This window comes from Momordica charantia (genome assembly GCF_013281855.1).
Source record: "Momordica charantia cultivar OHB3-1 chromosome 3 unlocalized genomic scaffold, Mcharantia_2.0 BLBB01000003.1, whole genome shotgun sequence".
Classification (NCBI taxonomy): domain Eukaryota; kingdom Viridiplantae; phylum Streptophyta; class Magnoliopsida; order Cucurbitales; family Cucurbitaceae; genus Momordica; species Momordica charantia.
This window is the reverse complement of record NW_028275161.1, coordinates 16930458-16955557: the sequence shown is the minus strand read 5'-3', so window position 1 is coordinate 16955557 and position 25100 is coordinate 16930458. Positions and strand designations below refer to the sequence as shown.

General features: G+C 29.9%; 3 protein-coding genes across 4 annotated transcripts; all 3 read left to right on the top strand.

The window, feature by feature from the left end:
• The first annotated feature begins 2758 nt into the window (after nucleotides 1-2758).
• Nucleotides 2759-5348, top strand: LOC111012692 (RPM1-interacting protein 4). The gene is made up of 3 exons (XM_022286925.2): nucleotides 2759-3056; nucleotides 3263-3898; nucleotides 5038-5348. Exons 1-3 carry the CDS (start codon nucleotides 3051-3053, stop codon nucleotides 5062-5064), a joined length of 669 nt encoding a protein of 222 aa, XP_022142617.1. The 5' UTR covers nucleotides 2759-3050; the 3' UTR covers nucleotides 5065-5348.
• A 2854-nt stretch (nucleotides 5349-8202) lies between these two features.
• Nucleotides 8203-13058, top strand: LOC111012594 (EH domain-containing protein 1). Of its 2 annotated transcripts, none has more exons than XM_088121717.1 (16): nucleotides 8203-8466; nucleotides 8551-8630; nucleotides 9111-9179; nucleotides 9270-9327; nucleotides 9891-9940; nucleotides 10025-10064; nucleotides 10148-10209; nucleotides 10384-10497; nucleotides 10635-10737; nucleotides 10838-10887; nucleotides 11433-11561; nucleotides 11696-11947; nucleotides 12041-12120; nucleotides 12216-12342; nucleotides 12442-12585; nucleotides 12694-13058. In XM_088121717.1, the coding sequence occupies exons 1-16, from the start codon at nucleotides 8382-8384 to the stop codon at nucleotides 12877-12879; spliced, it is 1629 nt and encodes a 542-aa protein (XP_087977843.1). In that variant the 5' UTR covers nucleotides 8203-8381; the 3' UTR covers nucleotides 12880-13058. The 2 variants fall into 2 exon arrangements, with proteins under 2 accessions (XP_087977843.1, XP_022142482.1); XM_022286790.2 differs by having other exon boundaries at nucleotides 8204-8466; nucleotides 10022-10064.
• A 682-nt stretch (nucleotides 13059-13740) lies between these two features.
• IBR1 (indole-3-butyric acid response 1) lies at nucleotides 13741-16780 on the top strand. Its single transcript, XM_022286791.2, has 6 exons — nucleotides 13741-14016; nucleotides 15076-15192; nucleotides 15678-15812; nucleotides 15985-16110; nucleotides 16207-16308; nucleotides 16409-16780. Exons 1-6 carry the CDS (start codon nucleotides 13879-13881, stop codon nucleotides 16556-16558), a joined length of 768 nt encoding a protein of 255 aa, XP_022142483.1. The 5' UTR covers nucleotides 13741-13878; the 3' UTR covers nucleotides 16559-16780.
• The last annotated feature ends 8320 nt before the right edge of the window (nucleotides 16781-25100 follow it).

Below are 25100 nucleotides of genomic sequence, written 5' to 3'. Positions count from 1 at the left end.
TTGTTTCCTCTCTAATAACCCTAGTTCTGAATGAAAAATGGTTAAATAAATGATTTTTTCTTTTAATCTTATTGGCATGAAGAAGATTTGAAACGAGAATATAATTGGAGTCTTTTGTTTTCATGTCCGTTAGAAAGGAAAAAAAAAACATATAAAAAAAGGTTCATTAATATAATCTTTCAAGCTATAAATTAATTATAAGAAAATTATAATATGATGAGACTAATGGTTCGTCTACTTACCCACAATCGTAAACAATGAATCGCAATGAGAACTTTGATTCCCTTTGATGATTTTTACTAGGAATGTAATCAAATAGTGGGATCTACCTCAAACTTTGTAATCTCATTAGGTATAATTTGATTACACTCCTACAACTCATCAATCTCATTCTCATTCTTTCTTCCGTGGACCCTACATATATATTATATAATGTATCACTTTTATCCTTTCTCTCTCCTCTCCTCTACAGATTAAATACAATATAATTTTTAATTAGTTTTTTTATACTTTTATAATTTCTTCTCCATTTATACTCCAATTTTTATTAGTTGATGTAATTTTATTACATATGATAAATTAATATTATCAATAAAATTTTTAAATAAATATTATTTCTTTTAAATGTTATAATTATAAAATTTAATAATATTTCTAATAAAAAATATTTTATATGATGTAATTTTATTTTAATTTCATTATGTATTAATATTAGATAATAAAATATATTTATTATCAATAATATAATAATATAGTAATAAATAAAATTAAAATTTATTATTATTGTAATTTTAAAAAATTAGCACAATAATATATTTGTAATTAGTTAAAATGGAGAAAGGGGTATATTAGTAATTATTATATATCTGATTCCGATTCTGATTCCAGACAGTTTTAGTAAACAACATGAAATAAATTCTTATTACGATTCTAGAAAATTTGTGGTAAACAACATCAATGAAATAACATTACGATTTCGATCCATTTCATTACGATTGATTTCCATTACGATTGTGGATAAGTAAACGTGGCCTAAATATATAATTTACTTTAAAATTATAAGAATGGTTAGGAATTTTTTTTTTTCGTTTTCGATACATAGTTATCGTGACAATAAATAATGAAATTTATCAAAATTTTAAATTACTCAAAATCCTGATGCAGTAAAAAAAAAAATATAGCATCAATTCATATGAGGTTAAAGTAGAAATTATGAGAGAAATTTTGGACATATAAATATGAGGAAAAATATCTTTAATGATATAAAATCGATAATTTTTAAATAAAAATATGTGGTTCTCACCTTCATAATTGTATTTTTTTTTTTTTAACATAAAAGGGCTTAAAAGAGAACTAAATCAAAGCATTCAATTCAACCAGAAACCACTCGAGTAATTGAGTAAGCCCGGAGCCAAAGAGTTCGCCCACCTCTTGGTGAATTTAATTGAAATCACTGATTTTTCCTTCCCGAGAGCTTTAATTTCCTCAACAATTCAGTGGATGTCGGTAATATCAATGTCGGTATTGTTCAGTAGCTTCTCCATCTCTAACGAGTCCGTTTCCAGGCTAATCTTCCGTTGTTGTTGCTTCTTAATCCCTCCAAAATTGCTAAGGCTTCTAGGTATTGTCATTTTATCCATAATTATAATTAAATTTCAACTCAACTACATTAATGACGGTGACTAACAAGAAAAATGTTTGTCAAACGTGAACTTAGCTAGATTCCTCTTCGTTGTACTGAAAAAACAAGAAAAATGTTTAATATGAAGATTTGACCTCTTCTTTGCATGTTATGTTAAATTGCTATTCAACTCTTCTTGAAAAAAAATTGCCATTAATCCAAAAAAAGGTTAATAAGTTAAGTTAAAATATAGTATTTAAAATATATTTCTTTAATAGTTATTACTAATAATAGTATAGTATAAAAGGAGAGTTGTTGAAAGCATGCCAAAAATTCAGATGCTTTTTTCCTATTGGTTTTGCTTATCTCATGCATAAAAGAAATATGTATTACAAAAAATTTAAAATTTTACAAAAATAGCAAGACAAATTCAAATGTGACGTGAAATGCATTAAAAATGTCAAAATTTATACTGTATTAGAAAAAACCTGGTGACAATTTAAAACAAAGGTTTAAATATTGTTTTTGTCCCGTTCATTTTAATTTTTGTACTCTCGAAGGGTTTATTTTGGTCGTTGTGATTTTAAAAAGTAACAACTTTTGTCCATATTTGTAAAAATTTAACACAAATTTTATACGCAATAGAAATTTTTTAATATATCTAGTGAGTGAAATGTTATGTTAAAATTGTGATACAACGAATTAGATAAAAGTAAAAAATAGAATGACCAAAATAGTTATTTTTTAAATATACAATAACCAAAATGAACTTTGACTAAAATGAACAAATATTAAAAATATATGAACCAAACTTGCCGTTTTGAAAGTATAAGAACCAAATCAACGCTACGTAATATCATTTTAAAAATACATATTAATTGTATTTATTAATTTTATTATTATTTATCTTTTTTTTTAATTCAACAGTGGAAGGTGGAGATTTAAATCTTGATTTTTTTTGGGCTGAAAATATACACCCGTTCAACCTTCAATTTGTTCTCTGTATTATATTAAACCCTTCAAAAAGAAACAAATGAAATTAAAATAGTTTACACAAACATATCATTGCCGGCCTTTCAATATATCATATTCTATATCACAAAATACCAACATATCAACTTTAGAAAGAACAAAAAAAATAATAATAGTGGCAGAAAACAAAATCAACGACCAAAATCAATAAAATCGACCAAGCAAAACAAAGAATGTAGATAACTAGAAAGTAAGAAAAAATAAATAAAAATCAAAGCAAATTAAGAAACATCGAACAACACTTGGGAAGTGTCGAAATAATTGTCTAACCAATCAAACATTAATTCTTGCTCCTCTCCTCTTGCAACGTTGACCCACCATCGTGACATTAGAAATCAAGATATTGGTATTGAATTTATCAATCGATTCATAACTTTGTCACCACGAGTCAGAGCTCATGACGGTGAGGGTTTATTTCCTTTTTAATTGAAGTTGAGAAAGAAAGAAGGGCCATTAATTACCGTTATTTCTATAAACTTAAGATTTCGTAGTTTCTCTGATTATAGAGCTACCAAATTAAATTTTTTGATTTGGGAGATTATTTTATTTTTTACAATGTCAAATTAATGATTGTGTAAATTTTATATTAATCCAATATTGGGCTGGCAGGCAAAATCGTCATCTCACGTTCCGAAATTCGGCAATTGGGACACCGACGACGTACCGTACACCATCTGCTTCGAGAACGCCGGCGAACTCCGAGCCGCTGGCGTAACCTTCGATCCCAACGATCCGGACACCTATCCGCCGGAGGCGTTCCCCGCCGCGAACCACAGATCTAATCCCTCAGACCGCCGGCGGCATCACGACCACCACCGGCGGCCTCGCGAGCAGCCTAATCGCGACCGGCGAAGCTCCGGATCGGAGAAATTGAGCAGCGAGAGGAGCGGTTCGGATTACTCGCTTCTGAAGGAGCCGGGGGGGAGGAGGAAGAAGATCAATAATGGAGTGGACGGAATCAGCCGGTTTCCTCCGACGGCGGCCGGCCATGGCGGGAACCCTAACCCTAACCCTAGGGCTCGGCGGAATGAGGGGGAAATGGTGGCGTCGGTGCCGAAATTTGGGAGCTGGGATGCGAGGGATCCGAAATCGGGAGATGGATACACGGCGATTTTCAATAAAGTGAAGATGGAGAAGAAAATTGGAGGTTCGAATAGTTCTCAGGCTGTGCCGCCATTGACGAATCAGACCAAGCAACAGCCCATCCCTCAGATAGTCCATGGATCCACTTCCTTTGTATCCAAGGTAAACCCTTTTTTCTTTTTCTTTTTTTCCTTTTTGGGGGCTATTTTATGATAGGGAATAAACTAAAACCTAATTTTGAAGTTTTTTTTTGCTTGCATTTACTTTATTTTTAACAAACTAATTACGCAACTTCTATAGGTACATGAGTATTTATTGGAGCTAGGTTATTAGATTTTCGTTGGAATATCAACATTCACGTGTATTTCTATTTCTATGCGTGGATGAGTTCGATACTGTGAGTTGATATTTCGATTATATTATAAAATTATTGATGAGATATTAAAAAATGTCAATGAAATAAGTGGAAATAATATTAATAATAAGAAATTGTAACTTATTTTAAAAATGGGAACAACTTAATTTATTGATTTTAAATTCTTTTTGGGGCCAAAATGAACTTAGCTGATTGGCACGTGTTTCTGACCAAGAATTCATGGGCTTGAATATTTACTTGTTGTACTAAAAAAAAATATTTTTTATGAATTTATTTTTACTTTTATGGTTTTTTCATAAATATCTATTGATATTGAAATTTTATCAATATTTTTATCCAGGTCTGAATTCGAGACTTTAATATTTATGTGACATTGATCTTTAAAATTTTGATTGGAGCTACATAGCTCGGTTGCCTGAGACGAGTATCAACTATCAAGTGAGCATATATTAAGTGAGAAAATATAACCATGAAGGACAAAATAGTTATTTTTATGAATTCAATGACTGAATTAGATATTGACGATTTAAATATCAAAATAGTTACTTTTAGATTTTTAAAAGATTAAATTAGATCATGACAACTCAACAATAAAAAATGAATATTTTAAAAAGTTCAGAGACCAAAATGAGGTTTAAACGTTATTAAATTTGTTTTATTTTGACATCTAAATTTTTAATGCCTTACATCTATAGTTATTTAACTTTTAGTTTCTATTTTTAGAAATTATGTTTTCTTTCTCACCCTTTCTTTTAGTATAGTTTTCCTCCTTAAAAACACATTTGTATTTTTAGCAAAATTTAAAATACTAACAATTTCTTAAAGTCTGATATATATATATATATATATATATAATTTAGCTTATATCATATTATGAAAATAATAGTATCAAATACTGAAATATTATATTTATTTAAATATGCAGGTATGTTGTTGTTTGTGTCCAAAGTGAAGAATATGATCAACTACTTCAACACTAAAGAGAGTGGAAGTGCTCTGCTGGTTTTCCATAGTTTGGCTATTTTCCACTTTTTTGTTTTGTTTTTCAATTTAAAGAATATCTCTTTCTTGTATTTTGATTTAAATATACATCTGAATTTAAATATTACATAATATTGTTGCATATAAAAATCATAGTCAATTGATATATATTTGATAGTAATCACTTTCTTTCATAAGGATAGTAATCACTTAATCTTGTTTAAATTCATGTATTTATGATGCAAATTGTCACAATTTATATGCTTTAAGGCTCTGTTTGTATCTCAAATTTTAAGGCTCTGTTTGTATCTCAAATTTTGAAGGATCTCAAAAATATGACTGATTTCAAATGAATTCCACTATTTGTTAGCACATGATTTTTAATAATTTTAAATCTTACCGTATTTGAAATCATTATTTTATACACACAAAAAATTCGGAATCAAAATGATCGGATTTTATAGGATTTCATAGCATTTCAAAATAGATTACCAATTTAATCTGGTCATATTTTAATTTAGAATTAATAAATTTAGATTAAAAAACCTAAATCAGTAAATTTTTTATTTTATTTTCCTTTCTCACGAACATGGAAACAAATAAATTTAGTTAATTCATTTGAAATCATTAACATTTCAAACAAGATAAAAAATTTCATGAAATTTAAAATAATTTATTGAACTATTTGATGGGTTATGTATAATTATTAATATATTAAAATTTAAAATATATCTTCCAAAGTGAATATAATATCTATTCGTGAGGTTGGAGGTGTAAACCCCACACCTCCAATTTGTTTTTCGTCTCCTTTTTATTTTGCTATTTTTCATTTTTTTTCCCTTTCTCTTTGGTTATTTGTTCTTTTGATTTAGGTTATTACAAAAACTTCAACCCATAAAATTAAAATGAATAATTTTATATATGTTTAGCAATTAACTTTGATAAATATTATATTTGATTTATAAAATATAATATTTACCATTAATTAATTACAACTAAAAGATTGATTGCTGAATATTTTTCTCTTTCTTTAGAATGATTGCTACATATATTTTTATTTGTTTTAAATGTCCAAATAAAATCAACCATCTAAAATTTAAAGTTGCTATTTTTTTTTGAGGAAAATTAATTTACTAATGAATGAAAATTAAATTAAATTATAATTGTTTAAAATAATTTAAAGTAATTTAACTCAATAAGAATAAATCAACTAGCAACAATTAATTATTTAAAATTGACTAATATTGTCTAAAGTTGATTTTAATAACATTAATTTGCAGCAACAAACACAAACATCATTATTTCCATGAAAATTTGATAATATTTCAATAGACAATCAAACACAATTATTTTTGTATTTCTAGAAATCTTATTCAAAAGGATTTTATTTCCGGACATCTTATTCCAAAAAAATTTTAAATTAAAACTAAAACCAAACAACCTTTGGGCTTATGTGACAAAACCTATAGATGTCTGACATAAGACATAATTTTTGAGTATCTATTTTTTTTAAGTACAACTTGTAGGGTGGGAGTTGGAACTAATGACCATTTGGTCAAAGATAAGTGCCTTAATCATTTGAGCTACGCTCGGTTTTGCTTTGAGTATCTATTTACTTGTGTCATAATTGGTCGGACTATTACTAGTTTGAAATTAAAATTATCCACGTGTTGAATTAGAAAAAATAAAGTAGAAGTATGATAAAAAAAAATCGGAGACTATCCTCATCTCCATATTTACTAAAAACACTTACTTGTACTAAAAAAACACACACATTTAATAGAGTAACACATAAATAATTTAATCGGTTAAGAAATTACTTTTATCTCCTTCCAGATTGGAAACCTTTAACAAATGTCAAATATTACGCTCCGTTTAGTTACCCGCGTAATCAATAAATCGTAATGAAAACTTTGATTCCCTTTGATGGTGTTTACCAAATTGTAAGAATGTAATCAAATGGTGGGATTCACCTCAAATTCTGTAATCCCATTACATGTCTAATCCCATTACACTCCTACGACCTCATCAATCCCATTCTCATTCCTTATTTCGTGGATCCCACATATATATTATAATTAATGTATCATTTTTATCGTTTCTCTCTCATCTATGGATTAGATCCATATAATTTTTTAATTAGTTTTTTTTATACTTTTATAATTTCTTCTCCATTTATACTCCAATTTTTATTAGTTGATATGATTTTATTATATAATATTAATTAATATCAATAAATTTTAAAATAGATATTATTACTTTAAATATTAGAATAATAAAACTTAATAATATGTTTTACTAAAGTTTGGTTGTTCTAATAAAAAATATTTTATTTGATGTAATTTTATTTTAATTATTCATTATGTATTTATATTAGATAAATTGTTATAATAAGAAATATTTACTATCAATAATATAGTAATAAATTAAATTAAAATAATTATTATTGTAATTTAAAAAAAATTAACACAATAATATATCTGTAATTGGCTCAAAAGGAGAAAGGAGTATATTAGTAATTGTATGTATCTGACTCTGATTCCGATTTCGATTCCAATAGTTTTAGTAAACAACATAAGAATTCTCATTACGATTGCAAAAAATTTCTAGTAAACAATATCAATAGAATAACGTTACGATTCCGATTGATTTCATTACTATTGATTTTTATTACGGTTACTTTCTATTACGATTGCGGTTAAATAAATGTAGCCTACATTCACAATTTTGGTAGAAAATTCAAAATTTGAAAAACCTTGCGGGCCCCCTGCGTTTCATCCACTAAACAGTTATGTACACGTGGGCTCCACGCAGCAGATTTGTTCAGACTTCAAACGGGCGCTCTTACTCGCATTCAAAAATATCGGGTGGACGGATCAATAATAATCCACTGGAAAGTCCCCACCAAATCTTCCTGGTCTCCGCTCCACGTGTCCAGCCTAAATCAAATCTGACGAACGCCATCCCATAAACTCCATCCAGGCCGTCCGATTCCGAAGGCTACAGAGATTGGTATATACATCACGTCACACAGAAGCACAGCTCGGTCTCCCCGTAAGCCGTTTCCGCGCCCGACAAAAACGAGCCACAACGGCATCGTTTCTTGCATCGACGTGCGTTTCAATTTTCCCCATCCCGAGCGCCAAAACTGTTGCAAGAAATGAAAAAAAAGGGATAAAAATCAAACAGAGCACCAGAGAGTAGAGAGTAGAGCCGCCATAATCCGGCAGATCATCTTCAGTTTTCGAATTCCATTTTTCCGAATCAGTTTCAGAGCTTCGCTGAAATATGGAGATCGGATCGGGTGCGATTGGAGTCTGCTCGAAAGAACAGCAGAAGATCTTTCAGGAGTGGTTCACTTTGGCCGATTCAGGTTATCTTTCTACCCACAATCGTTTTTCTTTTTCTTTAATTTATCATCAAGATGTTCATCGTTTTGTTTTCTCTTTTCGTGTAGATGGAGATGGCCGTGTTACTGGAAATGACGCCATACAGTTCTTCTCCATGTCTCATCTTTCTCGCGCAGAGCTCAAACAGGTATCTCTCTTTCATTCTTTTTTAATTTTTAGTCCATCGAACTCTGTAAACTAGAGAGTTATGATTTGAGTTGGTTAGGAACTTGATGTTAAGTTTAGAGGTGGATAATCAGTATTTCTGAATCTTCCTTATTTGTGTATTTGGTCAAAGTTTGTGTTTACGTTCATTTGTTTTGTGGTCACAGATTTTCGTTTTTTTTGTCTCTTTTTCAAACTTTTTGTGCTTTACAAATCTTCCTCTTAATCACGCTGAGAGAAACTGTGATGGTAAAATGTTGGGGCATTTTGACTAAATACATATTAAGAAGTTGAATATGCTAATACATTGAGATTGCATCGAGTATCTGCCTTTGCTGTCTGTTTTTTTTTTTTTTTGGGGGGGGGGGGGGGGGGATAAATTGGATTCTGATGTTATATCTTTTCCCGTTTTCTACTTTGCCGCAAGTGAAACTAAAGTGATATTTTCATTTCCTGTTTAAAGGTTTGGGCTATTGCAGACTCCAAACGACAAGGATATTTAGGGTTCAATCAGTTTGTTACTGCCATGCAGGTTCTATTATACTTCTCTGTTTTGATTTTATTACTTTAACCACTACATGGAGTTCTTTCTAATTCTAATTATTGTTTTGATGACGACCAGCTTATTTCTTTAGCTCAATCAGGGTCTGACTTGAATGCAGATATCCTCAAAGAAGCAGGCAAGTTGAATGATTACCCTTTTAATGGTTTGAAATACTTTGGCTCTTATTCTTGAAATGTAATAGATTGATTTTCCGTGTTATCAAGTCTATATTGTTTTTAATATGATTTTTTGTCTGGCTCAAGACATCAAATAATCCAGATATCATATGCCAGAATTTTTAATTCTATGAATATCAGTATTGATATCAGTGATATTCAGGTTTATTTATTTATTTTTATTCTCTCTTTCTCTGATCCTCGAAATGTAGCAATGGTAATGCTCTCACGGTAAAGAATACAAGATGGAATATTGTGATATAAAGCTAGTAATTATTTCTGACCAGTTAATCCATCCTCTAATGTTTGGTTCCTTGCTTGACTTTATTGCATATTGATGAACTTGATTATTTGAAAACTATTAGTGAAAGGTTTTGAAGAAAAGTGAATTTAAGAAATCTGGTTCATATCGTAACCAGTGAATTCAATTATTGTGCTCATGTGTTTACATAACACCTTGTAACGAAAAGGCAATATTTGGTTACTGTCCATCATACATTGACGTCCTTTTTCTCACATACAGCTGCGATGGAGGAAATTAAACTTCCAGTTCTAGAAGGCTTGGACGTTGTTGTAAGTAATGTCACTCGTTTGACAAGGTGAACTTTACATTGAAATAATGAAACATTAACGCATTGTGATCCCTCTTTCCAGAAGTCCAAGTGGTTAGCAACATCTAGCCAACTTGAAACCAATGGTTAGACAATTTCCAATTCTTGAATTTCTATAATATAATTGCCACCATGGTCTGTGATTTTAATTGATACCCTGCCAATATAGGACCTCCTCAATCCCAGCCACCGTCATCAACTCCATGGTTTGCTTCAAAATCTGGGAGCAAGGTATTATGTGGTCTTTTCTGATAAATGTATTTTTTTTTCCCTTGTTGCTTATTTTTATGAGTTTTATTTTTCAATTTGTTCCATATCTATACTTTTCATAGTAATTAAATGTGATTGCAAGTGTTGACCTATTCTTCTCTGGTAATGTTTTCTTCCGCATTATTTTTTGTTCAGCTATCCCATACTGCAGTTACATCAATAATTGACGGTTTGAAGAAACTATACAATGAAAAGCTAAAGCCTTTGGAAGCTACTTATCGGTTTAATGATTTTGTGTCCCCACTGCTGGTGAGTAGATAGTGAATTTTCTTGTCCACTTAAATTTTTTAATGGAGATGGAAGAAGAAATTCTTGCATGATTACCAACATTTTGTAAAATGTTACTTCAATGCGTTTAACAATTTTTTGACTAATTTCTTGCACAGACAAGCAGTGACTTTGATGCCAAGCCCATGGTCATGTTGTTGGGCCAATATTCAACTGGAAAGACAACATTTATTAAGCATTTGTTAAGATGTAATTATCCAGGTGAGTCGAGTTTACTTCTTTCGCTCTCGTAATAACTAATAGGCATATGTTAACTTTGAATTATTACATGTTTTTTATTTGTTTAATTTTTTTCCCTCAGGAGCTCACATAGGACCGGAGCCAACAACTGATAGATTTGTAGTAGTTATGGTAAGAGAAGCCCTTTCTTTTGTTGTTTAATATTAATTTTGAACTCATACATTATAACTGATAGCTTGCTTTTTGAAGTTTTTATTTCTGACCTTTGGTCATGTTCTTTACTTGCAATATTTTTTGCTTGAAACATTCCAGCATCTGAATGTTATAGTTCTTGCTAATCACTGCAGATGATCTTTTTGCTCTTTATATTTTGTCAAAGGAAAGATATGGATTGTAGTTCGTTAACTGCATATTGTACACTCCTAGTAGCTTTTTTTTCTCCTTTTTGAATGCGTTTCCTATAATTTTTCAAATGGAGAAAAGTTGGCACGAGCAGTTTTTTCAGTGTTCTTTTATTTCTCATTGTCTGTGAAATGTGTTTTCTCGAAAGCTACTTCGGTCGATAGGCCCAAATACCATTTCTTCTGGCAGATGCATTATTCGTACAAGAAAGAACTGCAAGTCCCTATGTAGTTAAACTGGATGATATATTCTTTTTAAGGGGCATATGTTAACATGTTCATGGTTCCATTGCTGTATTGTGAATTTTTACTCAGTCTGGACCAGATGAGAGAAGTGTTCCAGGAAACACCATTGCCGTTCATGCAGACATGCCATTCTCTGGTTTGACATCCTTCGGTGGAGCATTCTTGTCAAAGTTTGAATGTTCCCAAATGCCACATCCTGTAAGTTGGAAGTTTTTGATAACTTAGTTAAAAACATTTAATACCATCAGTTCATTTATTGCTCTTAAATGTTTTGCAGTTTCATTGTGCCAAATTGCTATACTGAAGCCAACTTTTTTCACCTATACTTGCAGCTGCTCGATCAAATTACATTTGTGGACACTCCTGGAGTTCTATCTGGGGAAAAGCAACGCACACAGAGAAGCTATGATTTCACAGGGGTTATATCATGGTTTGCAGCAAAATGCGATCTCATTCTTCTTCTGTTTGATCCCCATAAACTCGATATCAGTGACGAGTTCAAGCGTGTAATCGGATCTCTTCGTGGTCAAGATGATAAGATCCGAGTTGTTCTCAATAAAGCAGATCAAGTTGATACTCAACAAGTAAGAGTTAGACCTATATGATTATTTTCTTCCTTGTAGTATCCTTTCGTGGAGGATTATAATGTGTACTTTTTCAACTTTCCATCATTCTAGTTAATGAGAGTATACGGAGCATTGATGTGGTCTCTTGGAAAAGTGTTGAATACTCCAGAGGTCGTTCGTGTATATATTGGGTAGGTCTTTGATTCATAAGTCTACTTTTTATGTATCAAACAAATTATTTATGTATGTTTTGACTTGGTAATTTTGTTATATCTGATTTTATCAGTTCATTCAACGACAAGCCTGTTAATGAAGCCTCAGTTGGGCCAATCGGTCGCGATCTCTTTGTGAAGGAACAAGATGACCTCTTAACAGACTTGATTGATATCCCAAAGAAAGCGTGCGACCGTCGGGTACGTGTTTGTATGTAATGTGCAAGAATCAAGACACTTTTTGCATTTACCATCACTATGTTCTAAACAATGAACTCGTTTCTCGTTTCCACATCCCAGATTAATGAATTTGTAAAACGCGCCCGAGCGGCTAAGATTCATGCTTACATTATCAGCCACCTTAAAAAAGAGATGCCTGCGATGATGGGCAAAGCTAAAGCTCAACAACGGCTTACTGACAATCTTGAAGATGAGTTTGGAAAGGTAGCTCCTCTCTCTCCTTCCTCTCTATGTCTTTTTTTCCTAAGGTAAGTAATGTCTTGACCGGTCGAGTTATGCTCATTGTCAACCTTCTCGAACTTTGGATCACAGGTTCAAAGGGAGTACCACCTACCCGCGGGCGACTTCCCAAATGTGGAGCATTTTAGAGAGGTACTAAATGGGTACAGTATTGATAAATTTGAGAAATTGAAGCCCAAAATGATTCAAGCTGTGGATGACATGCTTGGCTATGACATCCCAGAACTTCTGAAGAACTTCAAAAATCCTTATGAGTGAAAAATATAGAATGATATGATAGTTCATAGTATGTTCGTAGTTGCAGTGAATGTTGGAATTCAAATTTTGGGAAGTTCTTTTCTTCATTATTTACTTTTAGTTAATGCTCAAGTGTATGTGTATTTTGATTGGGCATTTTGATGTAATCTTCAAAGTTCTCGTCTTTTTTTTTTTTTATTTTTTTTAAAAAAGGCCAATGGTGGGTTCATCGTTGCATTCTTTTTGCGATAATAGTTGTATTTTCGTTGAGAGTTTGTCGATATTGGTGGCTTGTTATGTGATGTTGATATTTATAAATTATTAGTTCAAATGAATTTGTAAAACCAAGTTGATAGAACCTAAGGAGAGTATGGATTAGGAATAACGATGGCCTTGTGGTAAGTTCAATGTTCGCATGTAAAGATCTAAGTATTTAAAATTTTGAATTTGGTGTTATTTAACAAAATATTAGCTAACCTTAGTATAATTTCGTTCAATAAGTGAGTTATGTTAAATGTAGTTATACATATTGATTACAATCAACGGCCATTGGAACTTGTTTATGGTCGATTGAATTTGTTCTAATTGAAGAAGACAAAAGTTATTTTTCTTATTAGTCGGTGATCACTCAACTATTCAAGTGGAGTGGATGGTTGGTTTCGATTCGATAAGGGTCGAGAATACCTGGCCGAAGGTTAATAAATAACTATTTTATCAAAACAGTTCAAAACAGTTTGGTTTGAGTCTTGGACGAGAATGAGAAATAGAGGATACGTATTATATATTTAAATTAATAAATAACTATTTTATCATTTTAAATACGTCAAAAATTATTAATATTAATATTAATCAATAATAACTATTTCATCCTCTCTTTTTCCAAAAAGGAAAAAATTCATCCTCCAGGTGTCCTAAAGAAAAGGAAAAAAGAAATCCAAAATAAATTCTCTCTCGCTTCCCGGGAAGAAACTCGTGAATTGACCAGAAAAACTTGCTCCAAATTTCCTTGAACGGAGAGAAATGGATTATACGAAGATCGGGAAAAGGTTTCAGGGGAAGGTGGCAATTGTCACTGCTTCAACTCAGGGTATCGGCTTCCAAATCGCCGAACGTCTCGCCGTGGAAGGTGCCTCCGTTGTTATATCTTCCCGCAGACAGGTTCATCGATGTTCCCCAATTCTTGTTTTAATCTCAACAAATTTGAAATTATCGCTTGATTTTGCTGTTTTCAATTTCCGGTGTGATTCTTGCTTCTGGTTTGTCACTGTGAGATTTCAGGATTGAATGTCTTGAAATTAGATCCAGATCAATTCTCGAACTCATTGTTTCTCAATTGTTATGTTTTTCTCTTGAATTTTGTATCACTGTTTATTTGGCCTGTTGCCGTTTAATTTCTGTAGTGAAGGCATGCCATGGATTTGTGCTTTAAAATACACACCTTCCGAGATGAAAACAGATTTTGTGAAAGTTCAAATATAAAGACAGAACATCTCAAAACATACAGATGAAACTGGAATAAGTTTGAAAGTTCAAAGAATCTAAACTGGATTATTTATTTATATCTTTTTTTGCTGTCAAATTTGAGATGATTCAATACTTGTATCTTCACTTAAAAGTCCACCTTATAAGCCCGGGTCGAAAAGAAAAGAAAAAGAGAATATTGGTATGGATTAGTATTTAGTCCAACGAGGATATATTAGAGAAAAGAATCGACTCCAGAAAGAAAATCTTATATAACTATCACTTCAATATCAACTTGGCTAATTGTAGATGAATAATTAAGTTGAAATTTAAATAACTGGTTCTAATTTATAAAATTTTGAATACTTAAATGGTCATCATCAGTAAATATTTTTCTACCCATTATCAGTGTGAAGAATAAATCAGAGGTGTTATAAAAAGTATTTCATGAATGTTATGCATACTTTCTTTCTTAATCATATACCAGTTGGCCTCTAGTCCACCCTTCCCTGAAACATTTAAACGAACAAAGAAAGGGAGAAAGAAAAAGAAAAGAGTGGAAAAAGAAATAAAAACCTGGTCTTCTATCTAGAAATTTGAGTTTGATGTGTTTTATGTTGTTTCAAAGTATTTTTTCCAAAAATATTCTTTCTATTCATTCAGAGTTCCTCCGTTACCTACTAGAAGGAATTCACCTTTCGTGTTTTATTTGTATGTTTCACAACCTCCTTTTAACTCTAGTTAGCGTTATTGTAGAAAAATGTAGATGAGGCAGTTGAAAAACTCAAAGCTCGAGGACTTGAAGTGTCCGGGGTTGTTTGTCATGTGTCAAATGCACAGCAAAGGAAGAACCTTGTAGAAAAGACTATTCAGGTGAGACTATTTACTTCCTTCTTTTTAAGTTCTTCTGAACTAAGTGAGAACTGGAAGTGGTTATAATAGATGATTACTCAACATTATTTTAAAAACCATCATGTTATTGGAAGATTCGAGCTTATAAATGCATATGTTTTTGTTTCTGAAGGCAAACAAGTTCCACATTCCTACAACTCAAAAAATGGGCAGATTTTCTTTATGATCTTTGTATTCTTGGTGATAATCATGGATAGAGTTATATCAAGCTCAGAGTTAATGATATACATACTATTTCTGTTTTCTCTTTCCTTTGCATATATCAATGAGGTTGGTTATGAGATTTTAAAACATGAGAGAGAGAGAGAGAGAGAGAGAGAGGGAGAGAGCGTTAGAGAGTTCCATCAGGCGAGGACTTTATTCATGTTACCTTGTAGCTTGTAATTATCCACCAATCCTTGAAGGTTGTTACATCAAATAATTAAATTTCAATGGTTTTCTTTCAGAAATATGGGAAAATAGATGTAGTTGTATCAAATGCAGCTGTCAATCCATCAGTAGATTCCATTTTGAAAACTCAAGAATCTGTCCTTGACAAGCTGTGGGACATAAATGTTAAAGCTTCGGTCCTACTTTTGCAGGTATTATACTGTACTGATGCATAATATTTCATGATTCAGGGCTTTTTGGAATTAAAGATTATGCTGATTTGAGATTTGATTATTTGTGAACTTCAAAAATCTTTTGAACTACCCCCTTCAGTATGAACACTACTTGTGCATATATTTAAAATTTCATTAATTTCTGGTACAGGAAGTAGCTCCTCACTTGCAGAAAGGCTCTTCAGTTGTTCTCATTTCCTCCATTGAAGGATACCAGCCTTCTGCCTTGTTGGCCATGTATGGGGTGACAAAAACAGCTCTTCTTGGACTGACTAAGGTTAAAAAATGGGTTTACATGCTTTTTGCAACTATTGGGACTTCTGAAAATTAAATATTTATTTTTTCTTTTGCTTGTTTTGTTGATTTCCTTCAGGCTCTCGCAGCAGAGATGGCCCCCGACACTCGTGTAAACTGTGTCGCCCCTGGTTTCGTACCGACGCACTTTGCTGATTTCCTCACGTCTAATGATGCCATTGTAAGTAACCCATTTCAATGGATTGGCTTTCTTATTGCACTGGTAAATACTAAATAGCAAAGTTTGTTACTTACTACACTTGGATTTGAACCAAATTCAGAAGAAGGGCGTTGAGGCAAAGACCTTACTCAATCGGCTTGGTACGACCGAAGACATGGCTGCAGCCACTGCCTTCCTGGCATCGGACGACGCTTCATATATCACAGGTGAAACTCTAGTGGTGGCTGGGGGGATGTCTTCCAGACTCTAGATCTAGTTATTAAACTAGTATTGGAGGGGGTTGTTGGTTTTCCTTCCCAGTTAGGAACTCAGAAATAAGCGTCAATAAGCCTTTTTCCCTTTAATAGCTACAGTAAAAAATCTTAAATATGTCGATAAATTTTCAAGTTATATTTACGTTAGTCCTGTTTTACTTACCAAGAATCGGAATGAAAATTTAAGAAACGGAATCAGAATTCTTTGTTTACTAAAATTGTTGGAATCACATATATAACATTAGTATACCTCTTTATTCTTTCAAACTAATTATAAATACATTATTGTGTTAATCTTTTCTTAATTACAATAATAATAAATTTTAATTTATTTTATTATTATATTATTGAAAGTAAATATTTTATATTATAACAATTTATTTAATATTAATAAATAATGAATAATTAAAGTAAAATTACAACAACTGTCGGTTTAATATAAAATATTATTAAAAATTATTATTCATAAATTATATTCTAAAAAGGTAATTAATAATAACAAAATTAAATAATAAATTTATAGTATTTCGCAATAAAACCATATAACTAATAAAAATGGACACAAATTTTTATTTGAAGAAAATTTATTAGCAGTATAAATTAAAAATATAATATAAAAATATAAAACAGTTAATTAAAAAAATTATGGGTCATCGATTAATGAGAGAGGGGTAAAAATTGTAAAGTAATTATAATAAACATGATTTTACTGCGTAATATGGTAGATTATGGGGTGCCTGTTGTCGATCTCCAGAAAGAAGGTAGTGCAATTCTATGCAGTGGAGTGCTTTTTAGCATTAGTTAAAATCTCTGCAAATTTGATTGGTTGATTTGTTTTTCTGTTTTTGCTTGAATCAATAAAATATCATGCATCCTATTTTTTGAAAAGTTTTTCTGTGAATAAATTTTGAGAGTATTTAATTACAAATTAGGATTTGTTTGAGAGAGTTTTTAATTGATCTAAAAGTGATCTGGAGGGAGCGTAATGCTAGAGTTCAAGTGGGTGGGGTGTGCCGGTTGCCTTGAAAGCTAAAGTCTATTATCGTTGTACTGGTTTGGGAGTTGCTATTTGAGTTCTGATCCTATATTTGAGATTTGTTTTCTTGATTTACTTTTATTTCTTCATGTAAGTTAGCTCTTTGGGCACCCTCACATGATACTTTAATCAAAATTACTTTTCAATCATAAATTTATAAGTTCTTCGAAGGAAACAATTTATTTGGTTTTAATATTTCAAAATGCTTTTGATCTAATTAGAAATTACAAAAAAAGAAAGAAATAAGTTAATTAGAGAGAAAGTATATGCATAAATAAATTGTGAGAAAGTATAGGTATATTTGAGTGCATGAAGAGAGATTAGTGAAGAATATGTATATGGAGAACTTGGTATGAGAAAGTGGATAAGTTAGTAAGAGAAAGCGTGCTATTTAAGTTAAGAAGATATGATCCCAAACGAGCTAATTTACGTACAATTGTGTTGTTCGATTGTATTAAGAAAAACGACGACTTGTTTGAGAGATTATTTAAAAAAAAAAAAAGGTTTTACTTGTTTAGACAAATCGTTGTTTTAATTTTCTTTAAGAAAGAGCTTGTCTGTACAATTAATGTCTTTCCAAAATAATGGGATTATATTAGTAGAATATAATTGAGCTTAAAAATGGCATTATGAATAGAAGTAGTGTTTAGACCATCTAAAAATTGTCTCTCAAGCAAGCCTTAAAAGTGCAATCAAAATTGCTCAATCAAAGGGAATCTTCACCTAACTTTACTATAGTTGTCAACACATTAACTAGGGTTGAATTTGTGTTGTACTTCAAAGAAAAAAATGTTGAATTTGTGTCAATCCCAAATCTGTGAAAATTAAGGTAGTGATTAATGATTAGAACGAAGGTAATTTCACTTTTTAAAAATAGATGACATCAAAATAGTTGTTTTAAAAGTAGATGAACTAAAATGATACAAAGATCAAATTGAAAATTTTAAAATTACACAGTTTAGAAGTATATTACTAAAATAGTATTTAAATCAACAGTTTATTACAATTCTAATTACATATCTTTATTCTACATGTGGACGTACCTTACAAAAATTGGATTTTTCAATAATAGAGATGTTACTTAAATGCTTGCAAATTAAAACATCTTTTTTCCTTTGGAAAAATAAAAAAAAAAAAGAAAAAAAAGTAATCCTTTTTTATGTTTTTGATGATGTCTCATTTGAATCTTGCTTATAAAAGTAGGGACAGACCTACACGTAGATATTGGAAAATTTTGCATTTTTGAGCTTCGTGTAGATCAGAATCAGACGTAATATTACGGAAAATGGTAAAAATTATAACATATTATATTTAAATTATTCAAATAAGGAAAGAAATTGGGTTTTTTGTTCATATAGATTTGATTGTGGTTTCGGTAGATTATGCCCATTTAGTAATATTTCCATTTTTATTTATTATTGCTTTTTTTATAATAAATAAAAATTGTGTTATATTTGTTAACTGTTTCTTATTTTTATTGTTTATTTGTTATTGAGAAAAATATAGAACATGTTTGTAACAATTTCTTATTTTTTATCCCTTAATATTTTAAATTAAAAAAGCAGATTTTTTATATTATATTATTATGCTTTTATTCATGTTTTAGAAAAAAGATGGAAAAGTAAACAACAACAAAAAAAAATGAGAAATTTGATTTTGTTTTCCAAAATTTTTACGGGAAACATTATTTAAAATGAGAAATGAGAAAAAATAGTTACCAAATACTTATATTTTTTAAAACATTTGAAAACAATAAATAAGAAACGTTTGTTCCATAAATCTTGTTATTTATAATTCTACTAATTTGATTTTGATTTTCTTTGATCCATAGATACTGATATCATTCTAAAATTAATGGTATAAATTATTCTCGAATGCATATGTTCATAAGGTTTAACAATTTTCTTCGCTAATAATATCTCTTTTACCACTTTGGGTGAATTGTGAAATGAAGCGATCAATTCAAAGTTTAAGTTAAAAGCAAAAATTTAAATACTTTAGACGTAGTGTTACCCTACGCATATTTAGCCATAAAATTAATTTTGTATATTTATTTTATTGTAAAAATAATTGTCGAAAGAACGGTGATGAAGGATGAATTCCGAACCTGACATGTAGCAAATTGCGTGTCTCTGAATTACAAGCTAAATGGTCGAACTAAAGTTTGGTTGGCCAAATACTCCATGTCTTACATGAAAGCTGTCCAACTACACCACTAACCACTAAGCGAATTTGGTGCCGAGTCCACCCTCACCTAAAATCTGCCAAAGTAAGCCTTAGCCATGGAATCCAAGAGCTTGTGAGGTACCTTCCTTAGGTTCTTTTACCTCTCTTTCCCATCAAGCCTCTTCAAGGAAGCTAGCTCAAGACCCTCTGGCGGATCAAGACGACTGACTGAGCAAAGGGGGCGAAAGGATGGATCACCTGCCGATCTGCGATCAAACAAAACTATACCTGAAGAATGTGATACAGATTGACCATCCTGTGGTATGGTAACGTGTGCGATCTCTAAGCGGTTGCAACCACTCTCTCATCCTTATAAATAAGGTACACATGAATTTGATTATTGATTCAAATTTGAGAATGATTAACAACCGACTTAGGCATTAGAGTATTAATATGCAGTATTACAAGAATCTGATTGCCTACTTGAGTGCTTTGATCAATTTTTGGCTAAAATGCATAAATTATTACTATTTGGGGTGGTGTTAGTTCTTAAACTTTATGTTTATTTATTTTTGACTTTTAAACTAAAAAATAACTATTTTGATATTTGATTTTAAGTTAACATCAATTGTTATAAATGAAATAATACGTAGTTGTAAACATGTATATAACTCATTAAGCGTCCACATATTAATTAGAATATAAAAGCAACATAGGTTTAGTTGAGATAAACAAACACTGTAATATTTATTTTTTAAAGTTTAATAGACTAAAATATAGGTTTTTAAATATTTAGAACCAAAGTCTAATTAAGTAGACATTTTTCCAAGAGAAAAGCAATTAATCATTTAGAAAGATAGTGGAATTAGGTTAAACCCACTAGGATTCTTTGCAGTTATGGTGTCTCAAATGCTACGTATTATATTTTTGTAATTTTATTAGAAAGGAATATTCTTCATATGATGTGAGACATTGATCAACATTATTAGTACTTGGACAAATTCAATTTGGATTGTTTTGAATTCATATTATTCAATAATTTTTTAGTGTCGAAAAGTTAATTAAGTAATGCTAGAGTTCAGGTGGGTGCGGTGTGTCGGTCGCCTTCTCTCATCTTGCTTGCTTTGAAAGCTGAGGTCTATTATTGTTGTATTACATCATCTGGGAGTTGTTGTTTGAGTTTTGATCCTATGTTTTATCTCGGTTCGAGATTTATTTTCTTGATTTACTTTATGTATTCTTGTTCTGTTGGTCCTTGGGGTGTTGTGCCTTATCTCAGGCTATGAGATCCTCCGTTTTTTGTTTAATATATTTATCTTTGCAAAAAAAGAAAATAATAATAATTTAGTAACACACATATAAGCATATATCTCAAATCAAAAGATTGGAAATTTGAATCTACACTCTATGAAGTTGAAAGAAACTACTCTTTATTTCCTTTGAAAAAGAAGAAAGTGAAGGTTAACTTCTTTCACTTATTATAATCATTCTTTTGAAAAACACACTCGTTCTTACTAGTCAATAAATCTCTTCTAATAATGTCTCTTCAACCTAAATATAACTTAACTAGTTAAGGTATTTATCTCCGACCAATAGATTGTGAGTTCGAATTTCTATTATATAGTACTGAAATGGAATATTAAACTTGAAATTTCAAACCAATTGCAAACACGAAAAAAAAAACTTGAGATAAAATTTTCATTGAGAAAAACTTAAATACTTGAAATTTTAAAAGGCTCTCTTATTGACTAGGAATATTTCGGATGGTAATATTTTTATTTCCATGTTTCTTGTTTTCGCTTTTTTAATAAAGAAAAAGAAAGTGGTGTTACATAAACTTTTTCTTTTTCTTGTTTTTTTTTATTACAAAACGAAACAAAATTGTATTTGTTAACCATTTCTTTAAAATTTAGAATTAAAAAAGTTTAAAGGGTTATATGAAAATAATTTTTAAATTGAGTATTTAATTTTTTTTTTTACTTTTTAATATTTATTATGCCTTTTATAAGTTAAGAAGGATAAAATCATGCTTTCATTTATGTTTTCGAAAAAAAAAAACTGAAATGGAGAATTAAGAGGAAAAAAAAACTTGATTTTGTTAGTTCCAAAATTGTGTAGTTACCAAATACAGAATACCTAAAAAATGATAAATAGAAACAGTTACCAAATATTTATATTTCTCAAAAATTGAAAACGAAAAAAAAGAAACAAGAAAAAAAATGTTTTTTTTTCAAGGGAAAGTCCTGGATATGGTAGTGATTAAAAATAGGATAACGTCTTTATTACTCTAAGATTTTCTTGATAAAATCTAAAAAGTAAGTTTAATAGATTTACCCAACTTGAATATTGCTCCACCACCTATTTCGACCGAAATTCATGAGTTCGAATTTTCATCCTCACATGTACTAAAAAAAAATTGGAGGTAAGAATGATGTGTTACTCCCATAATCACTCCAAAATATACCATAACACTATTTGTTAGAAATTTAAACTATATAAAAAAAAAACTTCGTTTTTATTCCTAAAGCCAGGGAATTTCAAAACCATGCATCATAACTAAGTTATGTCGATAATGATAATGATTTCATTCTTCGTTTTTTTGTTTTTAAAAAGTAGGCTTGATTTCTACAACTTTTTTATATGTTTTCTACGTTGGTTAAAAAAATACATTTAAATTCTTAACCAACTTAAAAAAATATATATTTTCTAAGTTTTTTAATTTATAGCTTAGATTTTGAAAGTTTCTAGAATTTAGATACTACAACAAAGAAACACATGAAATAAATAAATTAAAATTGAAGTAGCTTAGATTCTGTAGTAATCATTTTTTAAAAAATTAGAAATATTACTTAATGTGTATTTAAAAAATATATATATAAATGAAAATGAGGAATTTAAAATCTGTAATCTACGATGGAAGAAAATCATTGTTATATAAGTGAGAGACAACATCTCTACTGATATGAAATTTTCTGAATAAAATAAAAAATAAAACTATGAAAATTTTATGCCTAAATTAAATCATACAATATTATGGAAAGTCCTTTATCCCAAACAACTAATCAAAATATTCTTTTCAAAGTCGTGGATTTAAATTCCGACTTTTATATTTGAATGGTAAGTTTGTAACCCTTTCTTTTAGCTGTGGATACTTTTAAAAAACAGAATTAATAATTGAGCCCACAGTCCATATTTTGTTGTTTCTGAATTAATTGGTGGGGCAAGAAAGACCCCAATATTTTACATATTCCCAAAAACACCCCTCGAATCGTTTTCTTCTTTATTACATGGGCTCCAAAACTCATGTAATTCTTCTCAAATTACCCAAATGCCCTTTCCTTTTACACAAATCCCCATTCATTGTAAGCCTCAAGTTTGCAATTCGTCTAGGGATGACATCCGATTGGGCAATTAGAGACATGTTTTATTATCAACTAGAGCATAGCTGAATGGATTAAAATATGATTAAAATATCGGATGTTTGAATATCCACTCTCACCTCTTATGTTGTTAAACTTTAAAAAAAAAAAAAAAAATCTTCTATAAAACAACATTTGAGGGTAGAAGTTCAAAATTACGATTTTTTGGTTGATGGTATATACGTTAACCATTTGAGTTATGTTCAAGTTGAGAATACGTATGAATGAAAAAGAGTTTGTAAACATGTAAGAATAAAAGAAATTAGTAGATAGTGTAATTGTAGAGAGATTATTTTATATGGCAGATTTTTTTTTAATAAGAAAAGTACAACCAAATATTTTGAATCAATTCAATTTGTTTATGAATTTTTAAGAAAATAAATTTACAATTTGCCCTAATAATTAATTTATTCAATGCAACACATTCAATCAATAAACAACATAATTAAGTATCAAAATAACTCGAAATAATCTTATATAAACTTAGTACAACTAGTTAAGTTATCTAGTCTCAACTTAAAACCGTGATTTTGAATTTCCACCTCTCATGTTATTGTATTAAAAAAGATAAATAAATAAAAATAATTTGAAACAAAATGTTATGAGTAGGGCTTATAATGTAAGGCTTCTTTGTTGTACCTTTTTCTTTTTTGTCATCGTTAGGATCTCTTTCTAGAAAAATATTGAGATCGTGACAAATTATTAAATGTTTTAAAAAGTCTATTATTAATAAATGTTTTCTAGGTGACAATTTTCTATTTGGATAACTAAATTAGTGGATTGTTTTAGAGTTTAAAATCTAGTAATATATATATATATATATATATATATATATATAAAGTTTTTTCACGTAGGTAAGTGAAATTTAGAGAGAACTCATGAAATATAGAGACAAAATTGAATTTTAGTTGAGGATCAACTTGAAACTTTTAAAATTAGGTGTAGCAAATTAAAATTTACCCAAATGATAGAACAAAATTTATTAACAAAAGTTTAAAAACTAAAACAAAGTGGGGAAGTTCCTAAGCATCGAAACAAAATCCAAAGTTGAAATAGTATGATACATTAAAATTTTTTGTTTACTCTAAATAACCTATTCCAATAATAAAATTAAATTTAAGTATTATCGTGTCGATCTATTTTAAATTTTGATTAATTTTGGTTTCTGTACTTTAAAAATATTTATTTTAATTCTTACCCTTTCAATTTTTGTTCACTCCAATTTTCAAAGCATCCATTTTTTTTATCAATGTACTCAAAGTGAAAATTTGTGTACCTTCATTTGATTTTTCATTTACTTTTTTCATCAAAATTTTAGTACGACATTATACAAATTTCAGAAATATAACCATACATTTGTATAAAAAAGTTATCCAACATATATAAAATCTGTATTTAAATTTTATAAATAAGAATAAAAATAATCACCTTGAGATTGAAATAGACGGTTTAAAACTAGAGAAACTAAAATAACCCAATTTAAACCCTAAACATCGAAATAATATTTAAACCTGAAAAAAATAAAATAAATAAATAAATAAAAGCATGGGCGTGGCATGGGGAACACCGAAAAAGAGCATTGGAGATGGAGTCGTTAGTGGGGACCACTTCCCGCCCTTTTTGCCCTTTTTATTTTTTTAATTTTTTAATGTTTTAATTTTTTGAAATTTGATTCCATCGCTTTAATCGAAGCAGTCCCGTCCTTTTTCCTGACCCATCATTTCTATTTCCTTTTTTCTTTATTTTCCACTTATAAATTAACACATCTGATATCACCTTTTTTTTTTTTTTTTTCCTTTTTTACATTTATTTCTTTCTTTACAAATTACAACTACAATTTTATTTCGTTTTATTATTATTATTTTTTTAGTAGAACTACAATTTTATTTGCTTACGTACCTATAACTATAAAAATTA

Coding starts and splice junctions, on each gene's coding strand:
- IBR1 (XM_022286791.2), top strand. CDS start 13,879: ATGGATTATACGAAGATCGGGAAAAGGTTTCAGGGGAAGGTGGCAATT. Junction 15,193..15,677: donor TTGTAGAAAAGACTATTCAG/GTGAGACTATTT, acceptor GTTTTCTTTCAG/AAATATGGGAAAATAGATGT. Junction 16,309..16,408: donor TCACGTCTAATGATGCCATT/GTAAGTAACCCA, acceptor AACCAAATTCAG/AAGAAGGGCGTTGAGGCAAA.
- LOC111012692 (XM_022286925.2), top strand. Junction 3,899..5,037: donor CCACTTCCTTTGTATCCAAG/GTAAACCCTTTT, acceptor TTAAATATGCAG/GTATGTTGTTGTTTGTGTCC.
- LOC111012594 (XM_022286790.2), top strand. CDS start 8,382: ATGGAGATCGGATCGGGTGCGATTGGAGTCTGCTCGAAAGAACAGCAG. Junction 9,941..10,021: donor TAGAAGGCTTGGACGTTGTT/GTAAGTAATGTC, acceptor CCCTCTTTCCAG/AAGTCCAAGTGGTTAGCAAC. Junction 12,586..12,693: donor TTGAAGATGAGTTTGGAAAG/GTAGCTCCTCTC, acceptor TTTGGATCACAG/GTTCAAAGGGAGTACCACCT.